This window comes from Mus caroli, unplaced genomic scaffold (genome assembly GCF_978045245.1).
Source record: "Mus caroli unplaced genomic scaffold, Mus_caroli_1 scaffold_6, whole genome shotgun sequence".
In the NCBI taxonomy this organism is placed as follows: Eukaryota; Metazoa; Chordata; class Mammalia; order Rodentia; family Muridae; genus Mus; species Mus caroli.
This window is the reverse complement of record NW_028227261.1, coordinates 67,089,773-67,110,014: the sequence shown is the minus strand read 5'-3', so window position 1 is coordinate 67,110,014 and position 20,242 is coordinate 67,089,773. Positions and strand designations below refer to the sequence as shown.

At 40.0% G+C, this 20,242-nt stretch overlaps 1 protein-coding gene and 1 long non-coding RNA gene across 2 annotated transcripts in view; one reads left to right on the top strand and one right to left on the bottom strand.

Annotated features, from left to right (window-relative positions):
• Positions 1-83: 83 nt before the first annotated feature.
• LOC147004260 (uncharacterized) lies at positions 84-19,320 on the top strand. The gene is made up of 3 exons (XR_015047357.1): positions 84-696; positions 12,287-12,437; positions 18,226-19,320. It is a non-coding gene; the product is annotated as an uncharacterized LOC147004260 (long non-coding RNA).
• Hacd4 (3-hydroxyacyl-CoA dehydratase 4) overlaps positions 2,144-20,242 on the bottom strand; it is a 30,968-nt gene continuing 12,869 nt past the window's right edge. Inside the window, exons 5-7 of the mRNA XM_021161343.3 lie at positions 17,466-17,572; positions 14,198-14,323; positions 2,144-2,334 (exon numbers count right to left, since the gene is read on the bottom strand). Coding sequence (XP_021017002.1) covers positions 2,252-2,334; positions 14,198-14,323; positions 17,466-17,572 — 316 coding nt within the window. The 3' untranslated portion in view covers positions 2,144-2,251. The remainder of the gene's footprint in view (positions 2,335-14,197; positions 14,324-17,465; positions 17,573-20,242) is intronic.

Below are 20,242 nucleotides of genomic sequence, written 5' to 3'. Positions count from 1 at the left end.
GTCCCAAAGGGCACTGAGTTACAGCAGCACTACTGGTTCTAGTTTCCAAATATATAATTCCTTCACAGACTGGACTACAAGGAGATAGTTGAAGCCAAGAGAAAAAAGAAGGTAGAAGCAATGTATACCAGCTTTTCTTCTCCTTCCCATATGCACTGTTGTGTATGTCCTACCAACTAGAGACTGAAAGTCATCTAGCATTTACTATTGGGTACCAGATTGTTAAAACACTAGATGTTTCATTTTGCTTAGCTTGTTTGAAGTCTTGCAACAGTACCATGGGGAACATTGTTTTCGGCTTTAAAATGGAGCAAAAATGTCTATTTCTACTGCATCAGACATCTTGGCTCCCACTTTAAGGTGCACATCTGCTAAGAAAAACACCAGGCCTTTGGCACAGGGAAGCCTGAGAGTACTGTAACAGACCAGGTTTTTCTGCATGCATTAAAGTGCTCTGGATTCCAGAGTACCTTGGAAACAGGAGACAATGATTAGTGAAGAGGAAGTTGGCACTGGAGACATTTTCTCATTGTGAATCAGCAACCAAACATTTGCTGTTGCCCAAGGAATGGACAAATCTGCACAGACTTCATATTTCAGATTTTTCATGTCTTTTCAGTCCAGTTTCTTCTCAAACCTGGTGTTTCCTCCTGCTCTTCACAGGAAAACAGAAGTTTACAAAAAGAAGGAAATAAGGTAATCCTCAGCCCTCTCTTTCCGAGTTCTTTGTTTTGAGCAGTCATGGAGGGACAAGTCATGGGGTTGTCTAGCTATTGGTACACTGGTAACACTAAAGACTAAACTCAAAGCTGTGCCACTGAAATAATAAAAACCTCCCTCCTGATTACCTGTGTGACCCACACAGTAAGAGGTAAATTGTAAGTAAGTAAGAGGTAAATTATTCGGTCTAGATGTTTCACTTTTTTTTTTTTTACACAAACAGGAAGCTGCTTCTTTAGACCATGTTCATAACTACATAAAAGAGGGTTTTGTTACAAGTCTTCTCCTGTCAGCTTTTGAAAACACAAGTTGCCAAGACACAAAGTATTTGGGCATGCACCTGTGTAGGGTTTAAGCTACTGTATGCATCTTGGAAGTATCCAAGCATAGACTGGACTGGAAAGGTGTACATTTGGCACAGATATGGGTACCTATGCAATTGTCTAAAATCATGTTACAGTCATAGTAACCAAAGGGCCACCTTCTCTATGGCATGGCCACACAGCCAGGAAGCATCCATCTGCATCTCACACTCAAAAGTCACTTGCCACTTGGCATCCTGATGTTAAGCTTTTTCATTTCTAGAATCACTCAATTTAGTAATATTTTGTTGCAATAAACCAGACTAAGTGAGCAGTAGTTACAAAAAGTGAGGCACTGCTGTATGCAAAGTGGAAAAGTGGAGAAGCTACTTGGAAATTAGTGAGTAGATGGTGGAAGAGTTTGAAGATGCTGAACTCATCATCTTAATCAGAGCTGATAAGTAACCCCTATGCATTTGAAGAGACACACCTCTGATCATTTGTGATGCAAGATCACCTCTCAAAAGAGCTCAAGGGTGCATTCTGTCAAATCATCTTTCTGTCTCTACTAGCTACAGCTCAAATTAGCAGTGTTCCTAATCGAGAGGCTGATCCAGTCTACAGTTCATGCCTATACTAATTTTACTGTGTTGGCTATCATCTTGCTCTTGTACATCCAAGTCTCCCAAACCCTAAAACATACATTTCTGTAGTTTTGACAGCCAAGTTTTATAAGGTAGGGATGCACTTCATGACGCAGCAGCAACCTGAACTAAGATACAGGAAGATGTTTAATTTTCTGGGTATATGTAATGTTCATGGTTCTAAGGGCAGGGGAATTTGTTATCTTAGAATCAAAGGGGACTTTTTTACCTCATCCCCTTCGTATAAATCTGTTAGTTGCGGGTGCAGAAGTTAATCAATCTGTTTCTCAAGTCAATTGAATTTACTCCAGTGAATCTATTTCTCATTAACATTACAGGAAAACATTCAGAGTTTTCAAGCTCATTATAAATGTAACTTGTATAAAGCCAGCAGCCCTGGTGAAGCAGTGTCTGCTGCACCTGTTGGGGGATTTGTTCTTAAAGCACAGTAGCTTTGGAATATTGGGCCACGGTAGATTTTTTTTTTGTCCAGTTCTATGTTCTTTTTCGCTAGCAGATACCCAGTGTTGTATTTGCTGCAGCTTAAACCACCAGTCCATCTTCTCACCTGTGCGACAGGCTACCTTACACGTTCTTCTGTTTGACAGAAAAAACTCGGAGGATGTCTTTTCTTTCTGTATAAAGATGGCTGTAGGTGAAATACATACCTATAGTGCAAAAGGAGTAAGGTTGGTTAATCATTTCTCTGAAAAGACTCATGGTTTTAGGACACAGACAGAGGGCTGTTTGAGTTCTAGGAGCAGCCACAGTTAACAAGGAAGACTCAATTAGAGCACATGAACTGTCCAGATTTTATACAGAAAGGCAGTGCAAGCAAACTCTTCCTACTCACTCACTCTAAGGCAGGGTTCCCCTCCCCCCACATTGGTAGCTTTCATCACTACCTCTAAGCTATCCCCCCCTCCTTTATTTGTATGTGGTATCCTTATACTTGAGAGCTGTTATCTCTCAGATATGATTATTATCTTGATAATTTGTGAAGGGTAGAGGCAGGAAAATGTAAATAATAAAAGTCTTTCCCCCACTCTCCTGGAAAACATTTAATTGGTCGAGCTTGTTCAAATATAGTTTTCTATTAGCCCACCCTAGTTTACTTTTAAATAACTTTACTCTTTGATTTCAGGTTTTCTGTGTTACTGTACCTAGTAGTGGGTTCAATGTGATATTTCCACACGTGCATGTGAGATGCATTCATCAAATCTCACGTCCCTTCTGCTGGCTTCCAGCCCCACATAATTACTAATCAACTTTCATGTCAGTTCTTAAATCTTCACACATAAGCAAGAACATTATAGCTGCCCTTGCTTATTATGATCTCTGTTTCTCTTCATTGTTCTGGGATAACAGGAATTCAGTCTTTGTGGCTAGATGACCCACTGTGTGAGCCTGCAGCATATTTTCTGTTTCCATCCATGCTGACAACCTCCAGGGCCCCACATCTTTCTATTGTGAAGAGTGCATTCTTTTCCATACGCTGCTAACTTCACTTCCTTTTGTCCTCTCTTTGGGGCAGTTGGATCATATGGTAGTTCTATTTTTAGGTTTTTTTGAGGAACTTCCACACTGTTGCAGGAGTAGCTGCACTAATTTGCATTCCTAAGAACAGTGGTTTCTTTTTCTCCACATCCTCACTAACATTTGTTTTTGTTGTTGTTTGGTTGATAGCCAGACAGTCTGACTGAACTTAATCTCCCTGAATCTGTTGCCCTGGTGGTTAGTGAAATGGAACATCTATTTCATAGTCCTTTGTGTGTGTCTGTGTGTGTACTTTGTAAGTATATTCATATCACAAACACATTCTAATTGTACTACTTATTTCATATTGAATTTCTGGGGTCTCTATACCTTCTGAAGACTTGGCAACTGTTCTCTCCCACTCTGTAGGTTTTTTTTCCTTTACTCTGTTATTTGCTGTGGAGAAGGAACAAACTAAGGAAAGACTGCCAATTTTCATGGGTTGGGAGAAGTCATTAACTGTCCTTAGTGCTCAAAGTATTCTAGGGATTCGATGCAATCTCCATCAGAACCCTGTTGTCATTTGATGTTTGTGGCTATTTGATGTCATCTCATTAATTCTTGCTTTTGTTCTCTGAGATATTGGTACCTCATTCAAGAATTATCATTTGTACCATAGTGTGAAGTCTTCCACTGGTACTTAGAGTTTCAGGTCTTATGTTAAGGCATTTGATAGTTTGAGTTGATTTCTGTGTAGGGTAAGGGTTGGGGTCATGTGTCAGTCTTCTCTGTGTGTGTGTGCTTGTGTGTCCTTTTCTCCTAGTGCTGTGTGTTTCTCTGATGTGTATTGTTATTGTTGGCATGTTTATTTCTGGATTCTCTATTCTGTTTCACTAATAAATGTGCCTTTTATGCAGTATCTTCCTGCTTATTACTGAGCTCTGCCTTATGTCTAGAAACCAGGTGTCTATGCCTCTAACTTTGCTCTTTCTATTTGATTCGGTAGCTTCTGGGCTTGCATACTAATTTTGTTGGTTTTTGTTGTTGCTGTTCTGTGCAGCATGTCATTTGCTATTTCATTTTTATTAAAATTATTTTCTTAAAAGCATATGTGTTTATGGTACTTGCACATGTGGTTGCTGGTACACACACCATGTGTGTACATGTAAGTTGCTAGAAGGAGACTCAGCTCTTGACTATATCACTCTCTGCCTTATAGCACTGAGACGAACCGGGTCTCTCACTGAACCCAGAGCTGGACTAACATCCCACAAGGCCTAGCAATTCTTCCTCCAACAGCCCCAAGTTATAGGTGTGTGGCCATACCCAGTTTTTTGGTGGGTGCTGGAGATTCAAATTCGGGTCCACGTGCTTGTGCAGCATGCCACTTACCCACTGACTGATGATCTCAGTCCTCAAATGACAACAGTGTTTTAATGAAGATTGCATCGAACCCCTAGAGCACTTTGAGTACTAAGGACAGTTAATGACTTCTGCCAATCCATAAAAATAGGCAGTCTTTCCATCTTCTATTATCTGACATTTCTCTCATCAGTGTTCTGTACTTTTTTGTAGCGGAACTTCCTAAGTTGGTTCCTAGGTATGTTGTGTGGTTATTGTGACTTAGATTTCATTCATTGGCAAATTCATTATGTGTGGACGAGTTGTGAACAGAAAGTAGACCCTGAGTAGACAGCCCCAAGCAGCATCAAGTGGTAAGAAGAGTTGACTTGAATGAACTTGGAGTTCTTCATCTAAGAAAAGGAGAGAAGAATGTGGAGCAGGTTACATCCAGCTTAGGTACTGCCCACATCAAATGCTTCTCTTGTTGACACTGTCCTCCTGCCTCACTCAATCTCTCTCCCTCCTAGTAGTTCTGGTGAAGTCTTCATTCATGCCCCCAACCCCACACACTCAGTTGTTTAGACTCCCTTCTTTCCTACTCATCTACCTTTTGCTTCTCCTGTCTGATTGCTCTGACTAAAGTGAAGATGACACTGAAAGAGAGCGAGGAGAGTGCACATCTTGTCTTGTTCCTGATAAGAAAGGAAAGACGTTGTTTCTCAACGTTCAGGATGGTATTAGTTGTGGGCTTGTTACACTTAACTTGTGTTTCCATTTTATCATGAGTGGATGTTGAACTTTATCAAATGATTTTTCTACACCCACTCACATGACACTTTATATCATGTGGTAGTTTATTGATTTGTGGAGGTTGAACCATCTTGCACCTGGGAAAGAAGCCTACCTTCTTACAGCGCATGGTATTTCTGGGACACTAGTACTTTGTTGACTGGGGCTGTTGTTTTATAGTTCCTTCTTTCCTGTAAAGTTTTGATAATGGTAATGCTAGCCCAAATGATTACCTATTAATGCAAGAAGAAGTAGTCCTGGTTACTCTAAAACCCTGGTAAAATTCATCAGTGAACCCATCTCATCCTGGCTTTTCTGCACCAGGAGATTGGTTACCAGTTATTACACCCAAGTAATCTACTCAGGCTTTTCTATATTCTACTGAATTTCCATATCCTGTTGGTTAAATTTTGGTAGGTCATTTATATCTATTTCTATATTTTCCAATTTATTTTTTTTAATTTTTAATATTTTTATTACATATTTTCCTCAATTACATTTCCAATGCTATCCCAAAAGTCCCCCATAGCGCCTCCCACTTCCCTACCCACCCATTCCCATTCTTTTAGCCCTGGCATTCCCCTATATTGGGGCATATAAAGTTTGCAAGTCCAATGGGCCTCTCTTTCCATTGATGGCCGGCTAGGCCATCTTTCGATACATATGCAGCTAGAGACAAGAGCTCCAGGGTTCTGGTTAGTACATCATGTTGTTCCAACAATAGGGTTGCAGATCCCTTTAGCTCCTTGGGTACTTTCTCTAGCTTCTCCATTGGGAGCCCTGTGATACATCCAATAGCTGACTGTGAACATCCACTCCTGTGTTTGCTAGGCCCCTGCATCGTCTCACAAGAGACAGCTATATTTGGGTCCTTTCAGCAAAATCTTTCTAGTGTATGCAATGGTGTCAGCGTTTAGAAGCTGCTTATGGGATGGATCCCTGGATACGGCAGTCTCTAAATGGTCCATCCTTTCATCACAGCTAGGAACTTTGTCTCTGTAACTCCTTCCCTGGGTGTTTTGTTCCCAATACTAAGAAGGGGCACAGTGTCCACACTTTGGTCTTCATTCTTCTTGAGTTTCATGCGTTTAGCAAATTGAATCTTATATCTTGGGTATCCTAAGTTTTGGGCTAATATCCACTTATCAGTGAATACATATTGTGTGAGTTCTTTTGTGATTGTGTTACTTCACTCAAGATAATGCCCTCCAGGTCCATCCATTTGGCTAGGAATTTCATAAATTCATTCTTTTTAATAGCTGAGTAGTACTCCATTGTGTAAATGTACCATAATTTCTGTATCCATTCCTCTGTTGAGGGACATCTGGGTTCTTTCCAGCTTCTGGCTATTATAAATAGGGCTGCTATGAACATAGTGGAGCATGTGTCCTTTTTACCGGTTGGGACATCTTCTGGATATATGCCCAGGAGAGGTATTGCTGGATCCTCCGGTAGTACTATGTCCAATTTTCTGAGGAACCGCCAGACTGATTTCCAGAGTGGTTGTACAAGCTTGCAATCCCACCAACAATGGAGGAGTGTTCCTCTTTCTCCACATCCTCGCCAGCATCTGCTGTCACCTGAATTTTTGATCTTAGCCATTCTGACTGGTGTGAGGTGGAATCTCAGGATTGTTTTGATTTGCATTTCCCTGATGATTAAGGATGTTGAACATTTTTTCAGGTGCTTCTCTGCCATTTGGTATTCCTCAGGTGAGAATTCTTTGTTCAGTTCTGAGCCCCATTTTTAATGGGGTTATTTGACTTTCTGGAGTCCACCTTCTTGAGTTCTTTATATATATTGGATATTAGTCCCTTACCTGATTTAGGATAGGTGAAGATCCTTTCCCAATCTGTTCGTGGTTTTTTTGTCTTATTGATGGTGTCTTTAGCCTTGCAGAAGATTTGCAGTTTCATGAGGTCCCACTTGTCAATTCTCGATCTTACAGCACAAGCCATTACTGTTCTATTCAGGAATTTTTCCCCTGTGCCCATATCTTCAAGGCTTTTCCCCACTTTCTCCTCTATAAGTTTCAGTGTCTCTGGTTTTATGTGTAGTTCCTTGATCCACTTAGACTTGACCTTAGTACAAGGAGATAGGAATGGATCGATTCGCATTCTTCTACATGTTAACAACCAGTTGTGCCAGCACCATTTGTTGAAAATGCTGTCTTTCTTCCACTGGATGTTTTTAGCTCCCTTGTCGAAGATCAAGTGACCTTAGGTGTGTGGGTTCATTTCTGGGTCTTCAATTCTATTCCATTGGTCTATTTGTCTGTCACTATACCAGTACCATGCAGTTTTTATCACAATTGCTCTGTAGTAAAGCTTTAGGTCCGGCATGGTGATTCCACCAGAGGTTCTTTTATCCTTGAGAAGAGTTTTTGCTATCCTAGGTTTTTTGTTATTCCAGATGAATTTGCAGATTGCACTTTCTAATTCGTTGAAGAATTGATTTGGAATTTTGATGGGGATTGCATTGAATCTGTAGATTGCTTTTGGCAAGATAGCCATTTTTACAATGTTGATCCTGCCAATCCATGAGCATGGGAGATCTTTCCATCTTCTGAGATCTTCTATAATTTCTTTCTTCAGAGACTTGAAGTTCTTATTATACAGATCTTTCACTTCCTTAGTTAGAGTCACGCCAAGATACTTTATATTATTTGTGACTATTGAGAAGGGTGTTGTTTCCCTAATTTCTTTCTCAGCCTGTTTATTCTTTGTGTAGAGAAAGGCCATTGATTTGTTTGAGTTAATTTTATATCCAGCTACTTCACCGAAGCTGTTTATCAGGTTTAGGAGTTCTCTGGTAGAATTTTTAGGGTCACTTATATATACTATCATATCATCTGCAAAAAGTGATATTTTGACTTCATCTTTTCCAATTTGTAACCCTTTGATCTCCTTTTGTTGTCGAATTGCTCTGGCTAGGACTTCAAGTACTATGTTGAATAGGTATGGAGAAAGTGGACAGCCTTGTCTAGTCCCTGATTTTAGAGGGATTGCTTCAAGCTTCTCACCATTTACTTTGATGTTGGCTACTGGTTTGCTGTATATTGCTTTTATCATGTTTAGGTATGGGCCTTGAATTCCTGATCTTTCCAAGACTTTTATCATGAATGGGTGTTGGATTTTGTCAAATGCTTTTTCTGCATCTAACGAGATGACCATGTGGTTTTTGTCTTTGAGTTTGTTTATATACTGGATTACGTTGATGGATTTCCGTATATTGAACCATCCCTGCATCCCTGGGATGAAACCTACTTGGTCAGGATGGATGATTGTTTTACTGTGTTCTTGGATTCGGTTAGCAAGAACATTATTGAGTATTTTTGCATCAATATTCATAAGGGATATTGGTCTGAAGTTTTCTATCTTTGTTGGGTCTTTTTGTGGTTTAGGTATCAGAGTAATTGTGGCTTCATAGAATGAGTTGGGTAGAGTACCTTCTGTTTCTATTTTGTGGAATAGTTTGTGAAGAACTGGGATTAGATCTTCTTTGAAGGTCTGATAGAACTCTGCACTAAACCCATCTGGTCCTGGGCTTTTTTTGGTTGGGAGACTATTAATGACTGCTTCTATTTCTTTGGGCGATATAGGGCTGTTTAGATCATTAACCTGATCTTGGTTCAACTTTGGTACCTGGTATCTGTCTATAAACTTGTCCATTTCATCCAGGTTCTCCAGTTTTGTTGAGTATAGCCTTTGGTAGAAGGATCTGATGGTGTTTTGGATGTCTTCAGGATCTGTTGTTATGTCTCCTTTTCCATTTCTGATTTTGTTAATTAGGATGCTTTCCCTGTGCCCTCTAGTGAGTATGGCTAAGGGTTTATCTATCTTGTTGATTTTCTCAAAGAACCAGCTCCTTGATTGGTTGATTCTTTGAATAGTTCTTCTTGTTTCCACTTGGTTGATTTCGCCCCTGAGTTTGATTATTTCCTGCCGTCTACTCCTCTTGGGTGAATTTGCTTCCTTTTGTTCTAGTGCTTTTAGGTATGTTGTCAAGTTGCTAATGTGTGCTCTCTCTAGTTTCCTTTTGGAGGCACTCAGAGCTATGAGTTTTCCTCTTAGAAATGCTTTCATTGCGTCCCATAAGTTTGGGTATGTTGTGGCTTCATTTTCATTGAACTCTAAAAAGTCCTTAATTTCTTTCTTTATTCCTTCCTTGACCAAGGTATCATTGAGAAGAGTGTTGTTCAGTTTCCACGTGAAGGTTGGCTTTCTATTATTTATTTTGTTATTGAAGATCAGCCTTAGTCCATGGTGATCTGATAGGATGCATGGGACAATTTCAATATTTTTGTATCTGTTGAGGCCTGTTTTGTGACCAATTATGTGGTCAATTTTGGAGAAGGTACCATGAGGTGCTGAGAAGAAGATATATCCTTTTGTTTTAGGATAGAATGTTCTGTAGATATCTGCCAGATCCATTTGATTCATAATTTCTCTTAGTTTCTCTGTGTCCCTGTTTAGTTTCTGTTTCCATGATCTGTCCATTGGTGAAAGTGGTGTGTTGAAGTCTCCCACTATTATTGTATGAGGTGCAATGTGTGCTTTGAGATTTACTAAAGTTTCTTTAATGAATGTGGCTGCCTTTGTATTTGGAGCATAGATATTCAGGATTGATAGTTCCTCTTGGAGGATTTTACCTTTGATGAGTATGAAGTGTCCCTCCCTGTCTTTTTTAATGACTTTGGGTTGGAAGTCAATCTTATCAGATATTAGAATGGCTACTCCAGCTTGTTTCTTCATGCCATTTGCTTGGAAAATTGTTTTCCAGTCTTTCATTCTGAGGTAGTGTCTATCTTTTTCTCTGAGATGAGTTTCCTGTAAGCAGCAAAATGTTGGGTCTTGTTTGTGTAGCCAGTTTGTTAGTCTATGTCTTTTTATCGGGGAGTTGAGTCCATTGATATTAAGAGATATTAAGGAAAAGTAATTGTTGTTTCCTGTTATTTTTGTTGTTAAAGTTGGCATTCTGTTCTTGTGGCTGTCTTCTTTTAGGTTTGTGGAGGGATTACCTTCTTGTTGTTTCTAGGGCGTGGTTCCTGTCCTTGTATTGGTTTTTTTCTGTTATTATCCTTTGAAGGGCTGGATTCGTGGAGAGATAATGTGTGAATTTGGTTTTGTCGTGGAATACTTTGGTTTCTCCATCTATGTTAATTGAGAGTTTGAATGGGTATAGTAGCCTGGGCTGGAATTTGTGTTCTTTTAGTGTCTGTATAACATCCGTCCAGGATCTTCTGGCTTTCATAGTCTCTGGTGGAAAATCTGGTGTAATTCTGATAGGCTTGCCTTTATATGTTACTTGGCCTTTTTCTCTTACTGCTTTTAGTATTCTATCTTTATTTAGAGCATTTGTTGCTCTGATTATTATGTGTCGGGAGGTATTTCTTTTCTGGTCCAGTCTATTTGGAGTTCTGTAGGCTTCTTGTATGTTCATGGGCATCTCTTTCTTTAGATTTGGGAAGTTTTCTTCTATAATTTTGTTGAAGATGTTTGCTGGTCCTTTGAGTTGAAAATCTTCATTTTCCTCCACTCCTATTATCCGTAGGTTTGGTCTTCTCATTGTGTCCTGTATTTCTTGGATGTTTTGAGTTAGGATCTTTTTTCATTTTACATTTTCCTTGATTGTTGTGCCGATGTTCTCTATGGAATCTTCTGCACCTGAGATTCTCTCTTCCATCTCTTGTATTCTGTTGCTGATGCTGGTATCTATGGTTCCAGATTTCTTTCCTAGGGTTTCTATCTCCAGTGTTGCCTCATTTTGGGTTTTCTTTATTGTGTCTACTTCCCTTTTTAGGTCTAGTATGGTTTTGTTCATTTCCATCATCTGTTTGGATGTGTTTTCCTGTTTTTCATTAAGGACTTCTACCTGTTTGATTAGGTTATCTTGTTTTTCTTTAAGGATTTGTAACTCTTTAGCAGTGTTCTCCTGCAATTCTTTAAGGGATTTTTGTGCTTCATCTTTAATGTCTTCTACCTGTTTAGCAGTGTTCTCCTGTATTTCTTTAAGTGTGTTATTAAAGTCCTTCTTGAAGTCCTCTACCATCATCAGGAGATATGCTTTTAGATCCGTGTCTAGCTTTTCCGGTGTGTTGGGGTGCCCTGGACTGGGCGAAGTGGGAGTGCTGGGTTCTGATGATGGTGAGTGGTCTTGGTTTCTGTTAGTAAGATTATTACGTTTACCTTTCGCCATCTGGTAATCTCTGGGGTTAGTTGTTGTCGTTGTCACTGTTTAAAGATTGGAGAAGAAGCTGTGTTCCACTCACCAGCAGTCTCAAAATCCTGTGGCGGGGGTCGTGGGTAGCTGGTGGGTGTCAGCCGACCCTGTGCTCTAGCTACCCCGGTGCTGGTCCGGCCGGATGAGGCCTGTGGCCCTACTCAGGCCAGTTTCTGCTTCCCTAACTAATGCAGTCTCAGGTCTCACGGCGCAATTGGTTTGGAGCAGAAGCTGTGTTCCACTCACCAGAAGTCTTAAGATCCTGTGGCGGGTGTTGTGGGTAGCTGGCGAGTGTCAGCTGACCCTGCACCCTAGCTACCCCGGTGCTTTTCTGACCGGAAGAGGCTTGTGGCCCTACGTAGGCCGGATTTCTGCCTCCCCAACCAGAGCAGTCTCAGGTCCCGCGTGATTGGACTGGAGCAGAAGCTGTGTTCCACTCACCAGCAGTCTCAAAATCCTGTCGAGGGGGTCGTGGGTAGCTGGCGGGTGTCAGCCGACCCTGCGTGTGCTGGTCCGGCCGGATGAGGCCTGTGGCCCTACTCAGGCCGGTTTCTGCTTCCCTAACTAATGCAGTCTCAGGTCTCGCGGCGCAATTGGTTTGGAGCAGAAGCTGTGTTCCACTCACCAGAAGTCTTAAGATCCTGTGGCGGGTGTTGTGGGTAGCTGGCGGGTGTCACCCGACCCTGCGCTCTGGCTACCCCGGTGCTGGTCCGGCCGGATGAGGCCTGTGGCCCTACTCAGGCCGGTTTCTGCTTCCCTAACTAACTCTATTTTCCAATTTATTAACAGGATGTTTTTCAAAATAATTTCAACTGATCGTCTGTATTTCTGTGCTGTGGATTGTAATGTCTCCTTTAACATTTTAAACTTAATTTTTTTTGGATCTTCTATTTTTGGAGGTTGTCCTAACTGGAAGGTTTATCCATTTTTGTCTTTTCAGGTAAGTAACTAGCTTTGCTTCACTGAGCCTTGGCACTTGTTATTTTATGGTTCAGTTCTGGTCTGATTTTTATTTGTATTCATATAGTTACTTGGGATTTGGTTTATTCTTGCTTTTCTTAGTCCTTGAGATGCATGATTATGTTGTCTATTCAAAATACTTCTTCTTAAAATATTTTTGTTCATTGTTCTTTGTATTGTTGTGTGTGTGTGTGTGTGTGTGTGTGTGTGTGTGTGTGTGTGTATACCACAGGTTTGGGATCCTGTATTTCCATTGGTTTGAAGAAATTTTTAAGTTTCCCTTGGACTTCTTAGTGGCCTTTTATTTCTCTGTGGGAGAAAGTGAAAGCAGGGTGTAGCCAGCACCTGATTAAGCTTCCTTGTGGACTTCCCTGGGCCATGTACCCTGTAGGCAGGAGCACTAACTGAAGCCTTAGCATTGCTCAAAGCTGCTGCAAGTCTACCCCTGTGGTCAGAGAAGCATTAGACCACAGGTAAGTCTTGTCTTACCCAGTAAGTGGCAGGCACCCATGCTTGGATCTGTGGGAAGAAATGGTTGATCCTCACACTGCTGTGAGTCTATACTCTACTAGCCCTACCTTGGTCTCAGAGGTCAAGTTCTCCAATCCCCTGAATCCAACACAGCTTGTTAGGACTCTCTTCATTCACCCTTAGCCAGAAGGAGATTCTCCCACACCTAGTGGTGTAGATGGCATGGCAGGACTTGGATATTTTGTATCTATTGCTATGCCAAGCCTTTTAATATCACAGTGCATTAGTTTTGCCCAGTAGTTTGTTGTACTCATCTCAAAATGTAGCTCTGTACCTATTTCTTAGTGTTTCCTTTGTGCAACAAAGTGCTGGATGTCTCTACTTATCCATCTTATAAATCCATCTTGAAATATCACACGAATCTCTCTCTCTCTCTCTCTCTCTCTCTCTCTCTCTCTCTCTCTCTCTCTCTCTCTCTCTCTCTCTCTCTCTCTCTCTGTGTGTGTGTGTATGTGTGTGTGTGTGTGTAGTTTATTTTTCTTTTGGAGACAATGTCTCTCTATGTGGCCCTGCCTGTCCTGCAACTCACTGAAGAGATCTCCCTGCCTCTGCCTCCAAAGTGCTGGGATTAAAGGTGTGTGTCACAAAGTGTGGCTCAAGTGTAACTTTTTAAAAGATCTATTTCATGTGTTCATAAGTGTTTTACCTACATGTGTCTATGTGTACTATGGACATGCCTACTGCCAGAAGAGAGGGTATGGATCCCCTGGAACTGAAATTATGGATGGTTGTGAGCTGCTATGTGGGTGTCCAGGTTCTCTTTAAGAACAGTAATGAGCCATCACTTCACGTCCTACAACTGTAAGTTTTTGTTCTAAAGTTTTTCCTGAGCCTTTATCACCAACTTCCTATTTGCCTGCTAAGGGGTGCTAGCATGTAAAGCCAAACAGAAAACAAAATGGGAAAAAATAGCTAATCCTTCTATTTCCCATTTTATATAATAGTTGTGTCCTGGTGGTCCAAATGTCTGTACTCCATGAATCTGGCAAGTATATTTTCTGCTAGTTGCATTGTTTTTGTTGGAAGTGAAATTGTGTAATACTTGGTTTCGTGACGCCCCACAGAAAGCACTGGGGGCCTTCACTAGACAATCTAGTTTGACTGTACTGGGCTTCCTCGTTAGTTCTTCTCCATTTACTAGTCTGTGTAGGACAATGACAGGATAAACCAACACACACATGAAGGATGCCAAACCAAATATCTACTTACCTATGAAGAGCATCATGAGGTACAGCTTCAGCACATAAGGGAAACAGGTGGATAGGTCGAACGGAAGCATGGTGGAGTTTGTACCAAATGACTCAAAGTAAGGCAGTGACTGATAGATGGTGAATGCTGTTTAAAGAAAAAGCATCATGAAGATTCCCTTTCTGGGTTACAGAGGGGTATATGCATGTGTTTCTAAGAAGGGAGATTTCGAATTGACAATAACAGTTTTGTGGTGATTGCTGAATCCTTTAGTTAAAGGTTCAGCTTGACACAGAAATCTGTGGCATGATTATGTGTCTTAAACTGTTCTAGCATTCTTGTTAATTATTGCCCATTGTGCACTGGGCCGTTGGTTGAGTCCACACATTTCATGCTTACATGGAAAGACTATATGGCGCTTCTTAAAATGATGAGTTAAAGATACATCTGTCTCCTCGCTCACAAATAGGGAGAGAGTCAGGATGGAAAGCGCTGCATATTATTTTCTTCTTGGAGTTACATGACACATGTTTAACATAGTGAAGACTCTGAGCAGTTTTGCAATAATGAAATGGATCTCAACCATCATTCTGTCACCATTACTGGCCTTAGGATAGCTGCTGTCTTCTCAGCCCTAGAAGTACTTAATACAAATTTGGAGGAACTCTGTGGGAAATGCTGACATAAATATTCTGTGGGAGGAGGCTAGTTTAGTTTTAGGGACATAAGAGGATCCATGAAATTATATCACATGTATAGGTTTTTAATAGCATTCCATGCAGTAAAGTGGCATGCTATAGTTCTCTAAGCTGCTGCCATCAGGAAAGTGAAGTAAAAGGTAGGTAGATTTTTGTCTTACGTGTATCAGTATTTTGCCTGCATGTATGTAAGTGTACTGCATGCCTGCAGTCCCTGTGGAAGCTGGAAAGGGTGGTGAATCATCCAAGACTGAAGTTACAGACAGCTGTTAGATGCCATATAGGTGCTAAGAACCAAACCCAGGTCCCCTAGAAAAGCAGCCACTGCTCTTAACCGCTGAGCCATCTCTCCAGCTCCTTGATGCACTGGGTTTTACAAGTTATTCTTTAATTATTTCAAAATAAAATGTGTTGCAATGTGATGAAGTCAGAAGCTGAGGCAGATAGATATGGGATGAGTGGTATTGGTGCAGGGCTGCCAGTGGACACCAAGCATGCCATTAACAAGGGCAGCCTCCAAGTTTTGAACATCTGACATAGGAGTAATCACTGGATATTTATAGGAGCTGTGTTTATTTGTTGAATTTATCAGACGTGAAAAATATAGCTGTAAAATTATATAAAAAAGGAAAACAAAAAACTTAAATAAGAGTTATTAACTTTATTAAAAGTAGTTTTCCTTCCCTGCAGAGTTTTATACTTTGGAAGTTCCAGCACAGGCAAAGGAAAGGTCCCAGACTCCCCTTCTCCACTACCTGGAGTTAAGCATCATTAACACTGTGCCATGTGTGTGCCTTGATTTTTTTTCTGCTGATATTCAGTTGTTGAGAGAGTGATTTACAATATAATGAAAGAGAGAAGATTGTAGGGCATCCATATGAAAACAGGCTTCCCTCAACAGGGAAGCACTTAGAATACTGAATACCAATAACAGAAATGTTTCTTATATACTTATTCATCCCTCACTTTTAGGGAAAGAGTTCACTTTACAGTCTTTAGAAAAATTTAACTCTTTATTTTGTTAATATAGTTTTAATTGAAAAATCACAATGTATATATTTATGGATCACAGTGTGGTGTTTTTATATATGTATATAATGCTGAATGATAAAGTCTAGTATTCAACATCTCGTATTTTTTTAAAATAAGATAATTGGCTTTACTCTTTTGGAAGTGTACACAATTATCGACTGCACTCTCTGCTGTACATGTCTTAAAACTGTATCTCTCCTAATGTAAACATTATACTCTTTCCAACATCTATTCCTTCTGTGTTCCTTATAGAATTTCCATATGACAGGACAAGTAAGTGCTCTTAGCAAATCTTCCATGCATGAAGAATTTCATTCTTAAAGAATGGGTGGCTGGGTTTTGATGGTTTATAAAACATTATTCTCTAGATTTTCTGAAAATATTATATTTTTAACAATTCATTTTAAAACAATAGAACATTTAAAATTCTGACTTATTGTTTCTAGTCATTAATAAATATTGAAAACATATGGTGTTCTTTTATATACTAGTCTTTATATACTCACAAGTATTGGCAACAGCACTCTTTATAATGTCTGTATTTTCCTGTAGTTTCTTTAAATGCTTTTTGCATTAATCATGACTTTCAGAAGAATCTCCCTACAGCCTAGCAAATCCTCTACTGAGGGGAAGTGTTTGTTTTTTGCTTGGCTTCAAGTACTTTGAAAAGTGCTTACTTTAGTTCCTTGATTTTTGCTTTATTAGTACAGGGAATAGTTGATCTCCTGTTTGCTGGCCATGTATACTGGTGCACATGAGGAAGGAAGCAAAAGGTAGACACCTGTGTGTGCACATGGAACTAGTCTAATAAGGGACATTCAATCAAGAAGCATACAGATGTCTAGTTGCAACTGAGATGTACCCTATAAAGTAATAATCTGTGGTGCTGTACTGGGGAACTATTTTAGTTTAGCTTTCCTCTGAAAGTGGATACTCACGGACTGGTAGTCAAATGGTCACTGGCAGAGATCTGATGCTTTGGAGACGGCAAGAGACCCTCTAGCCAGAGATGACCAAATTTCTAAGTACTAAAAAATTAAAATGTAGGTTCTCAGTAGTTAAACCCAATTTGGGGATGTAAACAGACTCAGGGGTGAAATGAGTTGTCCCATACTCATAGTTGATGACGGCAAGGAATTGGGCCCTGACGCTTGTTTCTAGTCCGGTATGTTGTACTCTGTGTAGGACTACCTTCACCTTGAACTTTAATGCTCTCTCTCCCCTACTCTTACTTCTTCCTTTCCTCCCATTCCTTTTTCCCCTCTCCCCTCTCAATCTTCGTGACAGGGTCCCTCTATGTATCCTTGGCTGGCCTGGAACTCTGTGTAGACCAGGCTGACCTGGTGTCTGCCCTCAGTGTTATAGGTATACCCTATTACACCCCACTGAACTTTGCTTCTTAATGGTTTGCTTCTTTGAAGCAAGGAAATAGACTGGGAAAGTTAGCATCAATAAGCCAAGAACCATTAAAAAATAGCAATTTCCCTATCAAGAAATTAGTGAATGAATGATTATAGCTCAATAGCTTATGTCAGTCAGAAATAAAACAGGTCTCTTACCTTCGGCAAGAACACACAGAGGGTAAATTGGCATCCAGAGTGTTTGACTGAGCCATGTCAAGACAGCATAAGATGTCCCTATGACTGACAGCATGCTGTAAGTGTACCTGGAAGGAGACAGGTAGTTCATAAGCATCATTTGCTGCTGCTGTCTGGGAAATAAGAGAAGAAAATACGTTACTACAAATTAAACACTGGAATGACATTGGAAGTGGGAATTACATGCTTTATTTCCTATAATTTAAGTAAGGACAGGGGTTAAAATGGTGTATTGTTGCAGGGGGAAACCCGTGTCTCTCTGCCTTATCTCATGGGGTGGATCATAGATAATTATACTGCTGAAGAGAGCAAGAATGTAGCTCTTACCTCCTCCCAAGAAATTACAGCTATAAGCTTCCATGATTAATGACTTCAATTTTATTTAAAAGCCAAGCTCATTTTATGCAGCAACAGTTAGCCTTCTTGAAAAGACAGGCCTATTTGCACATATTTTAAAAGATGATGTTATTAAAACACGACCCACAAAGTCATATCTACCATCCCTCTGTTTCTGCAGCTTTACCCAGTTACACAATCGAAACTGGTCTTAGAAGCAGGTTTGGGGTATGGTAAGTAACTTTAAACCTGCTAGTGCAAAGTATTCAATGTGATTTTATTTTTATAAATAAACCAATGGCTTCTACACCTAAACACATGTCAGAATTAACCAAATGGCCTATTGACTCACAAACTTCTTTTTCTTTCTTTCTTCTTTCTTCAGTTCAGGATCCCAGCCCATGAGATGATACAAATCACATTCAAGGAAAGTCTTCCTCAGCTAAACTCGAATTTTGGAGGAAAACCCAAGGGTGTGCCTCCTTAATGCCCTTGGAATCCAATCAAGTTCATCGTATCAGCCATCACAGTAACTCACTAATACAAATCAATATCTATGTTTTCTTTTGTTCCTTGTGGCTTTGGTGTTCTATCTAAGGGTACACTGTCAAATACAACTTAATCTTTTGCATGTAGTATCCAGTTGCCCTATTGTCTTTTGTAGAGAAGATGATATTTTCCCCATTGATTCTCTTTGCAAAACTTAACCCAAACTAGAGGAGGTTATCTTTTAACTGACAGCTCAGTCTCCTTACTGGTCCATGGAGTAGGGTCACACATGTAATAATTGCTGCTCTGTAGTAAAGTCCTGAATTGGAAAGAGTGAGAAGAAGTGTGTTCTTATAAAAGTTTGATTCATCTAAGTTCAGGTTTCTATGTAAAATTTAAGATCAGCATTTCAATTACTGCAAGAAAACCAGCTGACATTCTAACAGGGCTTTCAAAGACTGCAGATTTACTTAACCTGGGGTTGTGTTGTGCAACTCTACTAAACTTGTTGGTCACTAACACTTTTCTACCATCTGGAAACCTTTTACAGTTTTCCCTAATTGCTGTGGCTAGGAATTCCAATACAATGTTGAACAGAGTAGCAAGCAGGGATGTCCTTATCATGTTCTTAGGAAGACAGTATCTGACTCATCATTAGCTCTCATATTAGCTGTAATCTTTTCACAGGCACCTTTAGCAGATGACTAGGATCCCTGCTCATTATTTTCTTTAATCTATTTCACAGTAGATTGAGATGATTGTGCAGAGATAAAAACAGTATCAAAATGAGAGCCCAGAGGTTTTACTACTGGCTATAAGGGAAACAAAAGCTTGTATGTGAGTACTCATGGCATATTTCTTATTGCCAAAATGTGGGAATAATGCAAATGTGCATCAACTATGAGAATGATCCAGGGCTTTGTTGATACAATGGAATATTATTCAGCCACAAAATGCCATGAAATACCATTACATGCTACAACACTGTATTGAGAACATTATTCCAAGGGAAAAGAGGATGGTAACAAAAGACCACCTATTCAATGATTCCATTTACATGAAACACAAAGTGGGAAAACCCATATAGTATAAATATGGTTGCCAGGGCCTGGGGAAGGAAGGAATCAGGAATGATATGTGCATATGGGCATAGATTTCTAATGGGTGATTCTTCAACTGAATAATAGTGGTGGTTGTACATCTCTTTGAGTATACGGAAACTCACATATTTTATATTAAAAGGTTAAATTGTGGTAGGTAACTTATATCTCAATAAAGTAGTCATTTATGAGAAGGCAAATGGCTTGCCCAAGATCATGTATCAAATAAATAGTGGAAGTTGGTCTCATCTTGTTGTATCCTCTTATGTCCCCAAATCATCCCATGATAGTTTACTGCTACTTTTAATGTGAAAGGCATTTTATTCTGTTGAGTTTATCTGACAATGGATACTGAGGGAGATGGCCCCATATTCCAATATAGTGGAAGGTTGTGGTTCCTAGGGAGGACCCAATGCCATGTATAAATAGGAAGGCACAGGCTACAAAAGTCCTAACATAAAGTGCTATGTTGGAAACATTAAATAACTTACTAAGTACACATACAATCTTTAGGACTCAACCTATTGCTGAGGCTATATTTTAACTTGGTCACATTATTAACAATAGGATAAAAATATCAGAATAAAATACCCAATCTCAGCCACAAAATAGAGACTCTTTTGGGGCCTGCTCCCATCCAGATATTTGAAGCAATAGCAGTTCCTAGGGATGCCACAAAAGGACTAAGTTAGCCATTAGATCCCACTAGAAATGGCTATGAGGGTACATTTTTCCCCAGAGAAATGAGGTCCTAATATAAAATATTCTTGAAGTTACAGAAACCAACTGTTGTAGTTTGCTTCTCTGTTGCTA